Below are 21,941 nucleotides of genomic sequence, written 5' to 3' on the forward strand. Positions count from 1 at the left end.
CTGGTTCCCGGCGAGTACTCTGGGAAGTCTAAGTCTTTAGTCAAAGTCTTTCAAAGAGAAGTTCCAAAGTTTATTAAGTAAAACAAGAATATATAGTCATACAAGAAGAAGGATGGTGTAATGTGTGTGTGCAGAGCTTAATGTGAGTGTCCACAAAAGCTGTTTTGGCCGTTATCTCAAAGTAGGAACCTCTCCAGCCAAGGTATCATGTTTCTTAGAACTGCTTTTGGTGTTGCAAGTGTGATGGGGTGGGGAGGGGGTTAAACTAAGGTCAAGGCATCTGTGTGTACCGTATTTGTAAGATAGATAAGTAATGTTTACGGGTGTGGGTGTGAGGGAGAGAGTGTGTGCGTGAGAGAGAGAAAGAACAATGTGCTCTATACAAAAAGTCTGCAACATTATCAGAAAAGATTGTTATTGTACAATTATTCTCACACACAAGTGTGAAGTAATTTTTTATTGAATCCACATTTCTTTGTCTCACAGGAACTTTTTATAACACCTTGCAAGGGAATCATAGATTCTGTAAATGTTATGATGAAATTTTCCTCCAAGTGACAAAACTTTCAATCTGTTTATAATCGAGCGTCAAACAATCAACACACTCCAAGTTACCAGATGTGTGGGGCGGAGCTATCAAAACAGGGGTGACACCCATTTGGGTTTGGGGTGTGTTTGTGTTGATGATTTCAAATGTCAACATTGGCTTTCAAACATCGTGCACCGCACCTTTAATGTAGCATGATCTACTATACACAAATCTTGTATATGAAAGTAACTATACATTGTGTGACCTCATAAAACATTTCGTAATGATGGAGCATCCTACAGAGCATCTTACATTTAGATGGACAAGGTGAAAGATTTACATCCATAGTGATTATATACCTTAGTTCAATAAGGGCTGAATCCGAGCTACAGAATTCTAGATTCACTGGCGTTATTGACAACCAGACGGATAATCAGACTCAATAAATGCAGTGAGAACTAATGATAAGAAAATAGGACAAATGCAAAATACAAAGGACATTATTATTATTATAGAACAGAAATACAAATAAATCACATGTATCATTAACAGAACTTACTTCATTGGCCACTTATTACAACAGGAGAACTTTATCTTGTACCTGTTGTCTCTTTCTATAAAGTTTTTGTTTGGAAAACAAAAACTTTCCCTGTTTCCCTGTACGTGGCAGCACCTTCTTCCTGCATCACTCTGTCACAATTTTCATAATAAAAGTCTCTTGCCTTTCAATCAGTTTTTATAGGAAAAGTATTGAAACAAAAGACATCATAACAATAAAGAAACCCATTTAAATATAATGAAGTGAGTTCAGTGTCTTTTACAGTCTTAATACCGAAAGCAAATGCATTCATGTTAAAGACTAACTGCAGCAGGATAGAAAATACACACAAAATACCGAAAGCAAAAGCGTTTACGTTAAACACTAACTGCGGCAGGACAGAAAATACTCACAAAATAATCAATATGTAACACCAATATGTGACCTGATTCCAGTGACGTACTTCCTTTTTCTTGCCTGTGTCAGTGTTTAAATTACACACTTTAATTTTCTTTCCTTTTTCAAAAATAATATCTGACTACTGCTCTTTTCCCCACTTTTTTAAAATACTTTTCACTTTCCTGCTGCAGGTAATGTATTTGGGGAAGGCTTTTGTTTTGTTTTCTGTTTACTCTGATGATTTGAAAGCTTCAAGTGATCCAGCTTTATCTAAATGTCTGAGTTGTAGAGAGTGGAAAGCAAAATACATCGTGTAAAGTGTGTGGTAGTCATTTTAGGAGAGTTAAAAGGAACTGAGTGAATAAGTTTAATCAAGTTAAAATGAAACATAATTAGAGTAGTTGTGAGAATAATTGTATAATAACAATCTTTTCTGGTAATGTTGCAGACTTTTTGTATAGAGTACATTGTTCTCTCTCTCTCTCTCTCTCACACACACACACACACACACACACACACACACACACACACACACACACACACACACACACTCCCCCCGACCCCCACACCCATAAACATTACTTCTCTATCTTACACATACACACAGATGCCTTGACCTTAGTTTAACCCCCTCCCCACCCCATCACACTTGCAACACCAAAAGCAGTTCTAAGAAACATGATACCTTGGCTGGAGAGGTTCCTACTTTGAGATAACGGCCAAAACAGCTTTTATGGACACTCGCATTAAGCTCTGCACACACACATTACGCCATCCTTCTTCTTGTACGACTATATATTCTTGTTTTACTTAATAAACTTTGGAACTTCTCTTTGAAAGACTTTGACTACAGACTTAGACTTCCCAGAGTACTCGCCGGAAACCAGAGACCGAGCAGAGGCTGAATTTATTTACCCTGCCCAGGCGGCAGACGAAAAGAGGGTTACCCTGCCCAGGCGGCAGACGAAAAGAGGGTTACCCTGCCCAGGCGGTGGATGAGAATTCCTTACAGTTCTGATAAAGGGCACATCCAGCCATGTAGACATTGTGCTTCACCAGAGGTTTTCCTGTGTTAGCCTTGTTAAGACACGGTTCACTGGGACGCTGGGCTTCTCATTAGTTTCTATTAAGAAGGGTTTTAGTGATTGAAATCCTAACAGATTATAATCTTCCTGATAAGTAAAAGGAATTAAATACAAATTTTACACTAGATATAAAAAAAAAACACTTAATGTTTTGTAAAGAACGTTTTATTAATCAAAAATGTGGGTTTCCAACTACTGGATTAGACTAGCACTATAAATCAAATCACTGTTTTCATAGGTTTACAGATTGTACAGATTTTAAGAAAAAAAAAAAAAATAAATCTCCCGTCCCACCCCATACAGGACACACGATAACATGCAAGATTGTAGAAGTCACCGCTGACTACAGATACGAGTACACACGTTGTAGAAACAACCACAGACAACTCAGAGAAATGGATAAGTTTTCTCCAGTAATATTTGTCACTGATATTGACATAAGTATGAAGTGGAACACTGTGTTACACATTATGGCCAATGTGGACAAAGTTTCCAAAAAATTACATTAATACTTTTGAAAATGCTGAAATAGTGTAACCCCCCCCCCACTCCAACACACACGCACGCACACACACACACACACACACACACACACACACACACACACACACACACACACACACACACACACACACACACACACACACACACCAGTCTCCAGTCAGCAAGACCTTTACTGAGATACTGAGTTTTTTTTACAGTACAGTACAATTTCATTCAAAGCTTATTAGGCTGCACCAAACTTTTTGTTTGATTCATTCACAGTCACGTTTTCATCAGTGTAAGCGACACCCTTGTAGGTTCCACTGGTTTTAATCTCCAGCACGCTGCCATTATAGCAGGTAATCTTCATGATGCCAGTGAATGGGAGGTCAACTGTAGCCTGGCCAAGTGTGACGCGCACATCCACTTTTTTACCTGCAGGAACTTTAACAGGAAACGTGGAGAGATCTGTTTTCTCTTCACTGTTCTCTGAAGCATATGTACCTTCAACACCGATGTTTAAGTCATATCATGATTCCTCCCTCACAAGAACTGGAACTCCTGCATTTACTCCCAGCTTGAATATGGATTCCATTTTGCCCTTAACAGACCAGGAGAATATTTGGGTGATTTTTTTGGAGGTCTCAATTGTAAATTCATGAGTTACAGAAGTGTTGTTCTGGTAAAACATGGATTTAATTTCTCCAAAAGCCCCTTTGGGTTTCACATCATGAATGGTGGGATACACAACATTGGTAAGCTGAACAGACTTAACAGTGTTGATGAATATGAAGCCAAAGCGATCAATATCCCACCCTGAACGTCCTTTGATCCCCATGCAGATCCCAGAAGCAACATCAACTGTAACTCCTCGTTTCAGACTCCGAAATCTCAATCTTGCATAGAACTCTCGGGAGTGACTTGTCTTGAATTTGATTGCACCCAGACGTGTACCATCTTTAATTGGCCAAAGTGAAAGGGAGGTGAAATGCTCTCCATCTTCAAATGTAAACTGTTTTGTAAACCCAGCAGGCCTACCAAACTGCTCAGACCGGCCATCAGTAAACCACACCCTCACGGCTTTTATCGTGTAATCAGCTCCCCAAACCTGGATCTTTTGCAACATGCCTCCATTTTCAGTGCCATTAAAATCGAAAGCATTTCCTCCGTTCCCACCAACTTCAACAACATCTGCCAGGTATGACATGCTGTTGTTCTTAACCTTGAAGGACAGACACACATTGAGAAATTAACAAGTGAAATTAGAAAATAATTCTTCTGAAGAAGCGTGTTTAAGAAGAATTTTGATTAAGATAAAATATTGAAAGCATGAGCTACTGCTGATATTATTTTCTGATTCAGTTAAAAAAAAAACTTTATCAACCTATTATTAGGTAAGATTTTTTTAAATTACTTTTATTACATGACTTTATGCATGTTAATGGGCAGTCTGGATTCCCCCCCCCCCCCACCCCACAGTTCAAGTTACTAGAGAGTGCCATTCTTGGTGTTCTAATAACCTACTTGGTTACTTCACCCGTTTCCTGTTTACACCATATACAAAGCAGATGGAGTGTCTGTGTGTGTTTTTTTTTTAGTTTGCTTGAAGTTCTGAGTCATGTTTTTATGGAAAACAAGCAATTCAGCAAAAATCTGCTGAGTTTGGTGGATTTTGCTCAAAAGATTCATGAGTTATGACCGCAGGAATTTTTCGATTGACGACAATGGGAATTTTAGTCAATCTGAACTTCTGTATCAGAAAAACTTTCCAGCATGATATGATACCTTATTCATGGGTCTACATTCATGGGGCAACGGTGCAGGACTAGTTATGAGACTATATTTTTACATAATAATAATAATAATAATAATCATAATAATAATAATAATAATAACAATAACAATGATAATAATAACCATAATAATAATAATAATAATAATAATAATAATAATAATAATAATAATAGAAATAATAACAATAACAATAATAATTATTGTTATTGTTATTATTATTGTTGTTAATAATAATAATCATAATAATAATAATAAAAATAATAATAACAATGATAATTATAACCATAATAATAATAATAGTAATAATAATAATAATAATTCTTATTATTATTACTATTATTATTATTATTATAAGCACATGAGACAGTAATAGCGTGCTTTGCTTCACAAGCACTACTCACTAATCAACAAGGTCTGACCATGAGCTACTATACACAAATCTTGCATATGAAAGTAACTATACTTCAGTAGAGTCCTTAATATTTCTGAAATGTGGTGTATGTATCGTGTACTACTGTATGTAGCGTCCTATCTCTTGAACTGTATGATTTTGTGTATAGTCCTGTCTTCTGTTATTATCTCATGCAGCTGCATGTGATCCTTCGTCCTGGGCAAATGTCCGACGAATATGTATATGTATGTTACACTATATTTCATCTGTCTTGAAATACTGTACCTCGTGAATCGTCCTTGAGCTTGGGAAAGGCACTATATAAATTAAACATATTATTATTATTATTATTATACATTTTGTGACCTCATAAAACATTTCGTAATAATGGAGCATCCTACATTGCATCCTACAATCCTCATCATTGCATTCTATGATCCTACATCCTACAGAGCATCTTACATTTATATGGACAAAGTGAAAGATTTACATCCATAGTGATTATATAGCTTAGTTGAATAAGGGCTGAATCCGGGCTACAGAATTCTAGATTCTCTGGCGTTATTGACAACCAGACGGATAATCAGACTCAATAAATGCAGTGAGAGCTAATGATAAGAAAATAAGACAAATGCAAAACACAAAGGACATTATTACTATCGAACAGAAATACAAACAGAAATACAAATAAATCACATGTATCATTAACAGAACTTACTTCATTGGCCTCTTATTACAACAGGAGAACTTTATCTTGTACCTGATGTCTCTTTCTATCAAAGTTTTTGCTTGGAATACAAAAACTTCCCCTGTTTCAGCATGTGCCTGGCAGCACCTTCTTCCTGCATAGCTCTCTGTCACAATTTTCATAATAAAAGTCTCTTGCCTTTCAATAAGTTTCTATAGGAAAAGTATTCAAACAAAAAACATCATAACAATAAAGAAACCCATTCAAATAAAATGAAGTGCGTTCAGTGTCAGTTACAGTCTTAATACCGAAAGCAAACGCGTTCATGTTAAAGACTAACTGCAGCAGGATAGAAAATACACACAAAATAATCAATATGTGATCTGAGTCCAGTGACACACTTCCTTTTTCTTGCCTGTGCCAGTGTTTAAATTACACACTTTTATTTTATTTCCTTTTTCGTAAATAATATCTAACTACTGCTCTTTTCCACACTTTTTTAAAGATACTTTTCACTTTCCCGCTGCAGTTATTCTATTTGAGGAAGGCTTTTGTTTTGTTTTCTGTTGTCTCAGTTTACTCTGATGATTTGAAAGCTTCAAGTGATCCAGCTTTATCTAAACGTCTGAGTTGTAGAGAGTGGAAAGCAAAATACATTGTGTAAACTGTATACAAAGTGTATGGAAGTCATTTTAGGAGATTTTCAAATATTCTCAATATCATCTTCAGTCAAACTCAAGAAATGACAAGACCGAGGATTTTCATTCATTTTTTAGAGGTGTTCACAACTAAGGGCAACTTTTTGCTGGACCCAAAGTTTTAGTGATACAGTGTTAAGAAACCGAGTGAAAAGGAACTTAGTGAATAAGTTTAATCAAGTTAAAGTGAAACTTAATTACAATAGTGATAATGAGCAGGTCTAGCCATGTAGACATTGTGCTTCACCAGACGTTTTCCTGTGTTAACCTTGTTAAGACACGATTCACTGGGACGCTTGGCTTCGGAAGCATCTAGAACAATCCATGAGTCAAAGCATTAGTTTCTATTGAAAAGGGTGACTGAAATCCTAACAGATTATAATCTTCCTGATAAGTAAAAGGAATTAAATACAAATCTTACAGCAACAATGAAATGAAATGTTTTGTAAAGAATGTTTTATTAATCAAAAATGTGGGTTTAGACTAGCAGAATAAAGCAAATCACTGTTTTCATTAGTTTACCGATTTTAATAAAAATAAAATCTCCCGTCCCACCCATACAGGACACACGATAACATGCAATATTGTAGAAGTCACCGCTGACTACAAATATGAGTACACACATTGTACAAACAACCACAGAGAACTCAGAGAAATGGATAAGTTTTCTCCAGTAATATTTGTCACTGATATTGACATAAGTATGAAGTGGAACACTGTATTACACATTATGGCCAAAGTGGACAAAGTTTTCAAAAATTTACATTAATACTTTTGAATATGCTGAAATAGTGTAACACCCCCCTCCAACACACACACACACACACACACACACACACACACACACACACACACACACACACACACATCTCCAGTCAGCAAGACCTTTACTGAGATACTGAGTTTTTGTACAGTACAGTACAATTTCATTCAAAGCTTATTAGGCCTGACCAAGCATTTTGTTTGATTCATTCACAGTCACTTTTTCATCAGTGTAAACGACACCCTTGTAGGTTCCACTGGTTTTAAACTCCAGCACGCTGCCATTATGGCAGGTAATCTTCATGATGCCAGTGAATGGGAGGTCAATTGTAGCCTGGCCAAGTGTGATGCGCACATCCACGGTTTTACCTGGAGGAACTTTAACAGGAAACGTGCAGAGATCTGTTTTCTCATCACTGGTCTCTGAAGCATATGTACCTTCAACTCCAATATTTAATTCATATCTTGATTCCTCCTTCACAAGACATGGAATTGATGCATTTACTTCCAGGCTGAATGCGGATTCCATTTTTCCCTTAACAGACCAGGAGGATATTTGGATGATTTTTTTGGAGGTCTCAATTTTGTATTCTTGAGTTACAGAAGTGTTGTTCTGGTAGGACATGGATTTAATTTCTCCAACGGGCACTTTGGGTATCACATCATGAATGGTGGGATACACAACATTGGTAAGCTGAACAGACTTAACAGTGTTGATGAATATGAAGCCAAAGCGATCAATATCCCACCCTGAACGTCCTTTGATCCCCATGCAGATCCCAGAAGCAACATCAACTGAAACTTCTGGTTTCAGACTCCGAAATCTCAATCTTATATGGAACTTCCGGAAGTGACTTGTCTTGAATTTGATTGCACCCAGACGTGTACCATCTTTAATTGGCCAAAGTGAAAGGGAGGTGAAATGCTCTCCATCTTCAAATGTAAACTGTTTTGTAAACCCAGCAGGCCTACCAAACTGCTCAGACCGGCCATCAGTAAACCACACCCTCACGGCTTTTATCGTGTAATCAGCTCCCCAAACCTGGATCTTTTGCAACATGCCTCCATTTTCAGTGCCATTAAAATCGAAAGCATTTCCTCCGTTCCCACCAACTTCAACAACATCTGCCAGGTATGACATGCTGTTGTTCTTAACCTTGAAGGACAGACACACATTGAGAAATTAACAAGTGAAATTAGAAAATAATTCTTCTGAAGAAGCGTGTTTAAGAAGAATTTTGATTAAGATAAAATATTGAAAGCATGAGCTACTGCTGATATTATTTTCTGATTCAGTTAAAAATACTTTATCAACCTATTAATAGGTAATAAATTACTTTTATTACATGACTTTATGCATGTTAATGGACAGCCTAGATAACCCCCCACACTCCAAGTTACCAGAGGATGCCATCCTTGGTGTTCTAATAACCTACTTGGTTACTTCACCCGGTTCCTTTGCACCATATAAAAAGCAGATGGAGTGTCAGTGTGTTTTTTTTTTAGTTTGCTTGATGCTTGTGTAAGTTCTGAGTCATGTTTTTTTTTTTTTTTTTTATGGAAAACAAGCAATTCAGTAATTCAGTTCCAAAAAAAAAAATCTCCATCATTCTGAGCAGCCTGAAAGAATCTGCTGAGTTTGGTGGCTTTTGCTCAAAAGATTCACGAAAAGATTTTTCGATTGATGTCAATGGGAATTTTACCCAATTTGAGCTTCTGTATCAGAAAAACCTCATAACTCAACTTTCCAGCATGATATGATACCTTATTCATGGGTCTACATTCGTGGGGCAACGGTGCAGGACTAGTTATGAGACTATTTTTTACATAATAATAATAATAATAATAATAATAATAATAATAATAATAATAATAATATAAACAATAATGATAATAATAGTAATGATTATAACCATAATAATAATAATAATAATAATAATAATAATAATAATAATAATAATAATAATAATAACAATAATAATAATAATAAAAACAATAATGGTAATAATTATAATGATTATAACCATAATGATAACAATAATAATAATAATAATAATAATAATAATAATAATAATAATAATAATAATAATAATAATAAGCACATGAGACAGTAATAGTGTGCTTTGCTTCACAAGCACCACTAATTAATCAACAAGGTCTGACTGGATGCAGGAAAGGAAGTTAGCACAATACAGTGCTGATCTTAGATTAGATGAAACTGGTTTAGACTCAACCTTTTTACAAAGTCCATGTACAGAACCAAAGAAATGCACTTAGCATCTAACTGATCATTAATGTAGCATGAGCTACTATACACAAATCTTGTATATGAAAGTAACTATACATTTTGTGACCTCATAAAACATTTTGTAATGATGGAGCATCCTACAGAGCATCTTAGTTTAGATGGACAAGGTGAAAGATTTACATCCATAGTGATTATATACCTTGGTTGAATAAGGACATTATTACTGAACAGAAATACAAACAGAAATACAAATAAATCACATGTATCGTTAACAGAACTTACTTCATTGGCCGATTATTACAACAGGAGAACTTTATCTTGTACCTGATGTCTCTTTCTATCAAAGTTTTTGCTTGGAAAAAAAAAAAACTTTCCCTGTTTCCCTGTACGTGGCAGCACCTTTTTCCTGCATCACTCTGTCACAATTTTCATAATAAAAGTCTGTTGCCTTTCAAACAGTTTCTATAGGAAAAGTAATCAAGCAAAAACTTCATAACAATAAAGAAACCCATTTAAATAAAATAAACTGTGTTTGATGTCAGTTACAGTCTTAATACCGAAAGCAAGTGTTATACAAAAAAATCAATATGTGACCTGAGTCCAGTGACACATTTCCTTTTTCTTGCCTGTGTCAGTGTTTAAATTACACACTTTAATTTTCTTTCCTTTTTTGTAAATAATATCTGACTACTGCTCTTTTCCCCACTTTTTTAAAATACTTTTCAATTTCCTGCTGCAGTTAATGTTTTTGGAGAAGGCTTTTGTTTTGTTTTGTTTTCTCAGTTTGCTCTGATGATCTGAAAGCTTCAAGTGATCCAGCTTTATCTAAATGTCTGAGTTGTAGAGAGTGGAAAGCAAAATATCGTACATCGTGTAAAATGTATACAAAGTGTGTGGTAGTCATTTTAGGAGAGTGAAAAGGAACTTAGTGAATAAGTTTAATCAAGTTAAAATGAAACATAATTAGAGTAGTTGTGAGAATAATTGTATAATAACAATATTTTCTGATAATGTTGCAGACTTTTTGTATAGAGTACATTGTTCTTTCTCACACACACACACACACACACACACACACACACACACACACACACACACACACACAAACACACACACACACACACACACACTCTCTCTCTCTCTCTCTCTCTCTCTCTCTCTCTCTCTCTCACACACACACACACACACACACACTCCCCCCCCCCACATCCACAGCCATAAACATTACTTCTCTATTTTACACATACACACAGATGCCTTAACCTTAGTTTAACCCCCTCCCCACCCCCATCACACTTGCAACACCAAAAGCAGTTGTAAGAAACATTATACTTTGGCTGGGACGTTCCTACTTTGAGATATCAGCCAAGACAGCTTTTGTGGACACTCGCATTAAGCTCTGCACACACACATTACGCCATCCTTCTTCTTGTACGACTATATAGTCTTGTTTTACTTAAAGTTCCTCCAGGTAAAACTGTGGATGTGTTCCTTTTCACTCTCCTAAAATGACTACCATACACTTTGTATACATTTTACACGATGTACAATATTTTGCTTTCCAATGTCTACAACTCAGACGTTTAGATAAAGCTGGATCACTTGAAGCTTTCAAATCATCAGAGTAAACTGAGAAAACAGAAAACAAAACAAAAGCCTTCAGCAGGAGCAGAAACTACTGCAGCAGGAAATTGACAAGTATTTTAAAAAAGTGGGGAAATGAGCAGTAGTCAGATATTATTTATTAAAAAGGAAAGAAAACTAGATTTGTAAAGTTCGTCGCGACAAACTTTGATGTTGATTTGACGGTGTAAATATTCGCAAAGGCCGGTGCATTTCGGAGGCGGGTCGACAGAAAGATTGTGAAAGCTACTGGACTGCTAGGGTGCCAATACTTTTGGAGGTGAGGTAGTTCCTCTCATTGTGCTGAGTGTTTTGATATGTCACATGTCCATGTTGTGCAAATTTTTGATTTTGCTAGTTTTGGGGGCGGGGCTACACATGACGTCACGTGACATGACCAGAACACCCGTGGGGCAGTTCCCCTCATTGTGCTGAGTGTTTTGATATGTCACATGTCCATGTTATGCAAATTTTTGATTTCTCTTGGGGCGGGGCTACACGTGACGTCACGTGACATGACCGGAATACCCGTGGGGCAGTTCCCCTAATTGTGCTGAGTGATTTGATATGTCACATGTCCCTGTTGTGCAAATGATTAATTTTCACGTGACCTCACGTGACATCATGTTACGTGACCAGAATTCCCGTGGGGCAGTTCCCCTCATTGTGCTGAGTGTTTTGATATGTCACGTGTCCATGTTGTGCAAATTTTTAATTTTCACGTGACGTCACGTTTCGTCACGTGATGTCACGTGATGTGGCCAGAATACCCGTGGGGCAGTTCCCCTCAATGTGCTGAGTGTTTGATATGTTTAGATATGTCACATTTCCCTGTTGTGCAAATTTTTCATTTTCACGTGACGTCACGTGAGGTCATGTGACGTCATGTGACGTGACCATAATACCCGTGGGGCAGTTCCCCTCAATGTGCTGAGTGTTTTGATATGTCACATGTCCATGTTGTGCAAATTTTCTATTTCGCTTGTTTTGGGGACAGGGCTACACGTGACGTCACGTGACATGACCAGAATACCCGTAGGGCAGTTCCCCTCATTGTGCTAAGTGTTTTGATATGTCACATGTCCATGTTGTGCAAATTTTTGATTTCGCTTGTTTTGGGTGCGGGGCTACACGTGACGTCACGTGGTGTCGAGTGATGTCACCAGAATACCCGGTGGGGTGCCAATACTTTTGGCAAAAAGTGGCTACTGAGGGTTTGGACATTTCATGTCAATACTGCTGTCATTATGGGATTCTACTTATTATACTGCATAGAACAGTACATGCAATTCTTAATGTTGGATGTATTGTGTGTGTGAGAGCTTAGAAGACTTTTCGGAATTCCCTATTCAAGTCTATGGGATGTTCGATCGTCGACTACGGAAAAACCGAAAATTCCGTCGGAACGCCGGAATAAAAATCCTAAAGAACCTGTCCGAGTTCGGTGTAAATCGCTCGAAAACTTGCCGAGTTATAAACCTCAAAAGTTTATAATGGAAGTCTATGGGAAAAAGGCCACTTTGAGCTTCCGTACCGGGAATGCCGGAATTCCGATCGCTTAGAAAAATAGGAGCAACAAACTTCAGACCAGGGTCTACGACATATCCGAATTTGGTGCATGTGGCTCGAAAGCCCTAGGCCGCATTTTTTTAAATAAATTTTTGTCTAATAATAATAATAATAATAATAATAATAATAATAATAATAATAATAATAATAATAAGCTTATAAGGGAAATCAGAATGTTGGCTTCTACAAAGCCAACATAATTAAAGTGTGTAATTTAAACACTGACACAGGCAAGAAAAAGGAAGTGTGTCACTGGACTCAGGTCACATATTGGTGTTACATATTGATTATTTTGTGTGTATTTTCTGTCCTACCGCAGTTAGTGTTTAACGTAAACGCTTTTGCTTTCAGTATTAAGACTGTAACTGACACTGTATGTAGATTAGAGTATTATAGCTTTATAATTACTGTATGTGTTAATACTAGCTTTGCTAAACCTGCGCAATTTTGCGTAAAATCTTTGGACCTCACACCTACCAGCACCCCTACAGCTCCATTGTTCTCCTCCTTTTGTTGTGCAAACGGCCCCATCACCTGTGAGGCCTGGCTCATTTGCATTTGTTCACTCAGAGTAGCTCAGATCCAAGGCAGGCCAAACCTCTGTCTGTGACGGAAACATTCATGGCCTATCTATACAAAATAGTCTGTTTAATTTATATAAAAAAATTGTGTGCTAAGGTTTGTCATTGCCATAGTACATATCATATTTATACAACCCTTGTGCAGACCTGGGGTCTATTTGACTCATCTGGAAAGTATAATGTGTCATAACTTGGGTTTCCTTCCACATATTTGCCTGAAATTTACCAAGATTGTTCCAAATTATGAACTTTGCAAGTACAATTAATCTTGTCTTCCCGGGTCAATTTGACCCGGCCACATTTAGTGGGGCAATTGGTCACACTTTTGCCCTTTTCAGCGAAATGAACATACATACAGACACAAAAATGCACACATAAAATGTCCACTAACACACGCACCCAAAACACACACTCACACACCACACACACACACACACACACACACACACACACACACACACACACACACACATGCACACACAAATCGGGCATTGCATTTCGTTATGCCTTTTGATACACTTTTGCTATGCCTTTGCCTAGCAGAGGAGTGTGTATGAGACATGAGGAGTGTGTTTGGAACAGTAAGACTGTGTATGAGACATGAAGAGGAGTGTTTATGAGACATCCCTTACTTCGGAAAGAATGAAAAGTTGCTAATCAATAAAATGAAAACTTGCTAACACTTCAGTCTCCAACGTATGTTTGTAGACAAATGTCATAAGCTGAGTGAAGTTATGGCCCATGGCTTTTGACATGTTCTTACACATACAGAATAAAATGATGGCCAATGAAAATGAAATTACATCAATGAATTATAACACCAAAAGTGAATTTTGAGAACAAGAACCCAACATGCCTCCACAGAAGATGCAAATTGGGCATTGCATCTCATTAGGCCTCCAGAAAAAAAGCTACACATTTGTAAATATTTCACTTTTGAAATGCCTTTGCCAAGCAGAGGGCAAAATATGATCTGCCGAAACACACACACACACACACACACACACACACACACACACACACACACACACACACACACACACACACACACACACACACAAACACAGAGATGTTGTGTTTTCATATTCAAATCATATTTGTTTTCTCTCTTTTATTCATGAATTTAGTTGCTTCAGTCAGCTTTGACCTGGGGATGTTTGATATACACCAGCCAGTGGTTATCCAAAATAATATTTAATAATTTCTGCTTATTTTACTTAAAATCAGGGCATAATATCATGAGGTTTATTGTTTATATCTTAAATATAATAAAAAGCATAAGAGGTGTAAAGGAAGTTTTATTCACAATAAATTATGCCAAGTTTTTGAGTGGTGTGTGTGTGTGTGTGTGTGTGTGTGTGTGTGTGTGTGTGTGTGTGTGTGTATGTGTGTGTGTGTGTGTGTGTGTGTGTGTGTGTGTGTGTGTGTGTAGCCCGTTTTTGGGTGATCAGATGGCATCTGGTAGGCAAAATAGACATAAGTGTAAAATGTTCAAAATGTAAGCTGATCACACAGAATGGTGATCATTGTAGAATTTTTACTTTATAAGCATTCAAGTCAATTTGAGCTGGAAAAAAAGGTTTTATTATTTACTGACATTATAAATGGTCAAAATGGTTTCAAAACAATCTCCTGGCTTTCAAAGAGACATTGCCAAGAGATGGATTCATTTCAATTATACAACACCTTCTAACAGACAAATTTGCTGCGGTCTCCGACATCTGGACATGCTTCAACAAGAACTGTGCTGAGAGTTTCACTCCAGGAAAACACATGACCATAGATGAACAGCTGTTCCCTACCATGGTTTGTTGTCCATTCACACAGTATATCGCAACCAAGCCAGACAAATTTGGGATCAAGTTCTGGATGACCACGGATTTGGAGACCAAATATGTCTGCAATGCATCTCCTTACTTGGGAAAGTACCCCAGTCGCCCAGGGTCCAGCTTGCGCAGTGAAGCACAAGCGATTTGCTACTGCACTGGACATTCCAATGTCCTCCTCTACCCACACAGTGCCGTCTTTTGTCGTCTGGCTCAGACAGGGCTTCCCAGTACCACGGTGCATCTTCTGTGGAGGCATGTTGGGTTCTTGTTCTCAAAATTAACTTTTGGTGTTATAATTCATTGATGTAATTTCATTTTCATTGGCCATCATTTTATTCTGTATGTGTAAGAACATGTCAAAAGCCATGGGCCATAACTTCACTTATGACAGCTTATGACATTTGTCTACAAACATACGTTGGAGACTGAAGTGTTAGCAAGTTTTCATTTTATTCATGTATTAGCAACTTTTCATTCTTTCCGAAGTAAGGGATGTCTCATAAACACTCCTCTTCATGTCTCATACACAGTCTTACTGTTCCAAACACACTCCTCATGTCTCATACACACTCCTCTGCTAGGCAAAGGCATAGCAAAAGTGTATCAAAAGGCATAATGAAATGCAATGAGCAATTTGTGTGTGTGTGTGTGTGTGTGTGTGTGTGTGTGTGTGGTGTGTGAGTGTGTGTTTTGGGTGCGTGTGTTAGTGGACATTTTATGTGTGCATTTTTGTGTCTGTATGTATGTTCATTGCGCTGAAAAGGGCAAAAGTGTGACCAATTGCCCCACTAAATGTGGCCGGGTCAAATTGACCCGGGAAGACAAGATTAATTGTACTTGCAGAGTTCATAATTTGGAACAATCTTGGTAAATTTCAGGCAAATATGTGGAAGGAAACCCAAGTTATGACACATTAAACTTTCCAGATGAGTCAAATAGACCCCAGGTCTGCACAAGGGTTGTATAAATATAATATGTACTATGGCAATGACAAACCTTAGCACACAATTTTTTTATATAAATTAAACAGACTATTTTGTATAGAGAGGCCGTGAAGGTTTCCGTCACAGACAGAGGTTTGGCCTGCCTTGGATCTGAGCTACTCTGAGTGAACAAATGCAAATGAGCCAGGCCTCACAGGTGATGGGGCCGTTTGTGCAACAAAAGCAGGGCTGAAGAAATGTGAAAATCTCAACAGGGGGGAATCACACCTTGGGACCTGCACCAGAAAATAAAAAATCCAGTATTTCTAGTGCTAACACTAGATTTGCTATACCTGCGCAATTTTGCGTAAAATCCCTGGACCTCACAAGTACCAGCACCCCTACAGCTCCATTGTTCTCCTGCTTTTGTTGTGCAAACGTCTCCATCACCTGTGAGGCCTGGCTCATTTGCATTTGTTCACTCAGAGTAGCTCAGATCCAAGCCAGGCCAAACCTCTGTCTATGACGGAAACCTTCACGGCCTATCTATACAAAATAGTCTGTTTAATTTATATAAAAAAATTGTGTGCTAAGGTTTGTCATTGCCATAGTACATATCATATTTATACAACCCTTGTGCATACATACAGACACAAAAATGCACACATAAAATGTCCACTAACACACGCACCCAAAACACACAATCACCCACCACAGACACACACACACACTCACACACATGCACACACACACACACAAATTGGGCACTGCATTTCATTATGCCTTTTGATACACTTTTGATATCCCTTTGCCTAGCAGAGGAGTGTGTATGAGACATGAGGAGTGTGTTTGGAACAGTAAGAGTGTGTATGAGACATGAAGAGGAGTGTGCTTGAGACATCCCTTACTTGGGAAAGAATGAAAAGTTGCTAATACATTCAGGCTGCTCAGAATCATGGGGTTATTTTTTTGGAACTGAATTACTGAAATGCTCATTTTCATGTTTTCCAGAAAAAAACATGATTCAGAACTTACACAAACATCAAGCAAACTAAAAAATACACACTGACACTCCATCTGCTTTGTATATGGTGCAAACAGGAACCGGGGGAAGTAACTGTGGGGGGGTTATCCAGATTGTCCATTAACATGCATAAAGTCACGTAATAAAAAAAAAAAAAAAAAAAAATCTTACCTAATAATAGGTTAATAAAGTTTTTTTTAACTGAATAATATAATAATAAAAGAAAATAATATCAGCAGTAGCTCATGCTTTCAATATTTTATCTTAATCAAAATTCTACTTAAACACGCTTCTTCAGAAGAATTATTTTCTAATTTCACTTGTTAATTTCTCAATGTGTGTCTGTCCTTTAATGTGTTCACACCTAATGAGAATTTCACATTACCTTATTCACACCTCAGAAGTAAGAAGTTATCAACTGATTTACTTTACCAGTACTAACAGATTTACGTACACAGTTAATAATCTACATAATGTAGTCAAGAATAAACTGCACACTTACAAGGAATCTTCTCTCACACCTCTAAGTAACAGGTGTGTGTGTGTGTGTGTGTGTGTGTGTGTGTGTGTGTGTGTGTGTGTGTGTGTGTGCGCGCACTCACGCTGTTAGCAGGAATTCCGATTAGAGGAGCTTTTTTCCCCCTAGGGGTTAATACCCTTAAACTGTCCGAACAATCAAGAATTAATCTCTGTCACAGAAACTTTTAATAACATATTTTCACAGAATCATATTTTCTGTAACAGATACAGTGGAATTTTTCTCCAACCTACAAAACTTTTATTCTGTTTATAATAAAGCATCAAAAATCTACAATGTCTTCTCTGTTACATAGATCTGTAGATCAAGGTTTTGGGAATGTTCTATCAAAAAGCGTCTGGTCTGCATTAGATCATTATCCTGCTTAAAAAAAAATCACATTTCATCAATAAAACACAACCTGACCAACAGCAATGTAGTAACAAAAAGATCCAGCCATGTTCATATGTGTAATTTAAAGTACCCTGATAGATGAGTTTGCCATCAGACTCCTACATCTTTACATTTTTAAATGCTGCTACAACTGTTTTTGCAGAACAAACAGACTGTATACTGGGTGGTGTCATAGTTATCAAGTTCATGTCCTACAAGAACATCACTCCTGAAACAGGAGAATACAAACTTTAGATATCAAGAAAAATTACCCAAACATCCTCCTGAGCGCTTACCAGCAAACTGGAATTCACATCCACATGAGTCCTTCACAATGATCCAATACAGACCAGATGCTTTTTGATAGAGCCTATAGAGCTTCTATGGAATACAATAGAAAAGACATTGTAGATTATTGGTGCTTTTTCATAAACAGACTGAATATTTTTTGGTTTGGAGAAAAATTCCATGGTAACAGAAACCATGATTCCGTGTTAAGATGTCATCAATAGGTTCAGTGACACAAATGAATGTTCACAAAAGAATAAACCTCATCATTATGCCTTCTCAGAGTTTAGGGAAATTAATCTCTGACAAAAACCTTTGTATGCTCAAACTTTGTATGCTATTTAAGAAAATAAAAAAAACGTGTGTAATTTATCTACAACCAGCAGCTTAGACACACTGATACCTGTGCTTGTATGTATAAGTATGTAAGTATGGTATACGATCAGGTCAAGTTGAGAGGCTTTTAAATGTCATTGTGACCAAATACAATATCTGATACAGTACACAGTGAAATGAAACGTTTGTCCAGGACCCTGGTGCTACATAAAGACACCGAAACATGAGACAACACAGAACTAATTAATCTATCGACATAAAGAGACAGTGCAAACAGACAATATAATAAACTACAATACAGATATATAAAGACAGCACCATAAAAATATACATGGTTATTCTGTACAAAAAAAAAGTTTCCTTTAACTGAAGTTAACTAAAATAAATAAACCATGTTTAACCCCATTGCTATAATAAAACACAAGCGGATTTCACTTACATGAAAAAAGTCGGTCATGTTAACATTGTTCAGTTAATGTGTTCACACCCAATGAGGATTTCACACAACAGAAAATGTTCAGAATCGAGATTTCATAATATGAGTTAAAGAAACCTTAAATTAAGCATTACCACATACAGTAATTATAAAGCTATAATACTCTAATCTACATACAGTGTCAGTTACAGTCTTAATACTGAAATCAAAAGCGTTTACGTTAAACACTAACTGTGGCAGGACAGAAAATACACACAAAATAATCAATATGTAACACCAATACATATGTGACCTACACTCTAAAAAATAAAACGCTGGCTCAACTTAAAAAAATTAAGGTAACAATTTGCATGCATCTTTTTAAGTAGCTTCAACTCAGTCATTATTAAGTAGATATCATGTACCTTTTATAGTTAGACTAACCCAATTTGTTTAGTACAACCAACATGATTTGACTTAACCTCTAAGAGCTTAATTAAGTTGAAACAACTTAATTTTAATTTCAAAGTTTTGGTGATATTAAGTGGTCAAATTACATAATTTAAGCTATTCTAACTTCTTTATTTTGATTTCATTCTACTTAGATATGTCCATGCAAATTGTTACCTTAATTTTTTTGAGTACAAGTAACTTATTTCACTTCAGTCAGGAGAAATAACACAGCAATTCCAGTTTTATGATGAAACTGGTTTATTATAAAACCAATGTCAACCTATGTACAAGAAGAGTGCTTTGACAAAACAATGCTTTGGCAAAAAGATAATTATCCAGGACTAAAGTATTTTTTTCAAGTAAAGAATCAAGTATTTTTCTGGTAGGTACATATCAGAATAAAATAAAATAAAATAACAATAAATCACAGGGAACGTGGAAAATGAATTCCTACAACAGACACAATTGCCAGCTTATTGGGTCCACCTAGCTGAAACAAAGTTTTCTTCCTTTTTTTTTATTTTTTTGCAAAGTATTAAATTTTACCTTCATCACATAAACTACAGCCGCCATAAAGTCTCAAACAAATACAACACTGTAACCTTCATGTAAAACATTGTCAAAATTACAGCTTCTGTATGCGTATGCACAACAAAACTTTTACATGTAACATTTCAGGAATACAACAGTTTATTGTTTAAAGACATTACCTTCGGCCTAGCTTTCAGACCATCCAGCTCAAGAATTATTTTCTGAAACATCTCAAAAGTATTTTTTAGTTCCTTTGGGTAGCTGAGGTTGAGAGCATATACCAGCCCTAGCAGGGCACAGGCTCTGGATACATCCAGGTCTTGCAGGACTTCCGTTCCCTCAATAATAATACTGGCGTTGGCTGGGTCAAAATTTGTGGCACCTCATCATCCTAAGTAGATCAAAATCAATGTCAGTGTTTTAAGTCAAGGAAAGGAACAAGACATTAGACACACGAGTTAAATCTTAGGAGTTAAAACTTACTACACATGAAAAATTGCAAACTTAAAGAAATGTGTCAGCTGCCTAACCATCAAACATAATGCTGCAGATTGTATATGAAAGAAAAATAAAAACTCAAATGTTGTAATGGCAAATTTACAAAAAGCTCAAGGTTTACAAGGTTACAAGATGGATCAACTGTGAAAACGTCACAGCAGATAAAGATGGCGTGCACACACATTGTCATGTTAGGTATTGTGCTTAAATTAACTTGCTTATTAGTTAACTTGTTACAGGTTTATGTATGTATGTATGTATGTATGTATGTATGTATGTATGTATGTATGTATGTATGTATACATACTGTATATGTGTGTGTGTGTGTGTGTGTGTGTGTGTGTGTGTGTGTGTGTGTACGTATGTATGTATGTATGCAGGTATGTATATGCATGTATGCATATGTGTGTGTGTATGTATGCATGTATGTATGTATGCAGGTATGTATATGCATGTATGCATATATGTGTGTGTGTGTGTGTGTGTGTGTGTGTGTGTGTGTGTGTGTGTGTGTGTGTGTGTGTGTGTGTGTTTGTGTGTGTGTGTCTTAATCAACCCAGTGTAAACTTTAAATTCGGACGACACTAAACATGTTCGATATCAATTAACATGATTTAGCTGCCACTGTAAAACAAAACATAATGCCTATTTTGAACACACTAGCTAGCTAAACGTCTATTAACTTTAGAATCGATGAATTAGCTTAGCTCAAACTGTCTTTTCAGTTTAGTGTGTGACAACAACGACTTACTTAAGTAAAGTTTGCCGCATTCATTTTGTTTCATATTTAGATTTATATGTATTTTGTCCACCGTGGAGGAAAGCTGATTTTGAGGAAAACGCGGTTGTAGCCGCCTCACTACATTACTACGAGAGAAAAGAGGTGTAGTGTTTAGCTCAGGAGTCATTGACTCGGGAAACGTGAATCTGCGGACAACTTTACTTAAGTCAACGATTTTTTGTGCATACAGTTGGTAGCTGCTGAGATTAAAACAAAGCAAAAATATTAACTTACCTATATAGCCTCGATTCTCCTGTTTCTCCGGCTCCTAGTAGTCCTTCTCTGGCAGAAAAACACGTCCGGGCAAATTCCGCCTTTACTCAGCTTCTAAAGGATGCTCACTAGATATACAAGTTTCACTAACTTAATATTTTTTCTGTTGTTACGAGAAGGTAAAAGTGTGTGTTCAAAATCGATATATAATTAAGTTAAGACAGTATTCTTTATTTTAATTTTGAAAGACTTATTAAAATGAGTTATCAACTCACCAATACAAGTACATATTACAAACTTAATTATTTTATGCTGAAAATATTGTTTATTTTAAGTTTTACAAACTAACCCC

The 21,941-nt window shown here is 36.7% G+C and overlaps 2 protein-coding genes, 1 long non-coding RNA gene and 1 pseudogene across 3 annotated transcripts in view; 1 reads left to right on the forward strand and 3 right to left on the reverse strand.

The window, feature by feature from the left end:
• Nucleotides 1-21,941, forward strand: part of LOC113651616 (aerolysin-like protein) — a 382,868-nt gene that overhangs the window by 236,613 nt on the left and 124,314 nt on the right. The gene's annotated exons all lie outside the window — the stretch shown is intronic.
• LOC125138605 lies at nucleotides 2,701-6,235 on the reverse strand (annotated as a pseudogene).
• LOC125138606 (aerolysin-like protein) lies at nucleotides 7,045-10,030 on the reverse strand. Its single transcript, XM_047800505.1, has 2 exons — nucleotides 9,898-10,030; nucleotides 7,045-8,523 (listed from the first exon to the last, which is right to left on the reverse strand). Exon 2 carries the CDS (start codon nucleotides 8,506-8,508, stop codon nucleotides 7,546-7,548), a length of 963 nt encoding a protein of 320 aa, XP_047656461.1. The 5' UTR covers nucleotides 8,509-8,523; nucleotides 9,898-10,030; the 3' UTR covers nucleotides 7,045-7,545.
• On the reverse strand, nucleotides 20,346-21,745 carry LOC125138613. Its single transcript, XR_007137859.1, has 2 exons — nucleotides 21,611-21,745; nucleotides 20,346-20,488 (listed from the first exon to the last, which is right to left on the reverse strand). It is a non-coding gene; the product is annotated as an uncharacterized LOC125138613 (long non-coding RNA).

Source organism: Tachysurus fulvidraco, chromosome 15 (assembly GCF_022655615.1).
Source record: "Tachysurus fulvidraco isolate hzauxx_2018 chromosome 15, HZAU_PFXX_2.0, whole genome shotgun sequence".
In the NCBI taxonomy this organism is placed as follows: Eukaryota; Metazoa; Chordata; class Actinopteri; order Siluriformes; family Bagridae; genus Tachysurus; species Tachysurus fulvidraco.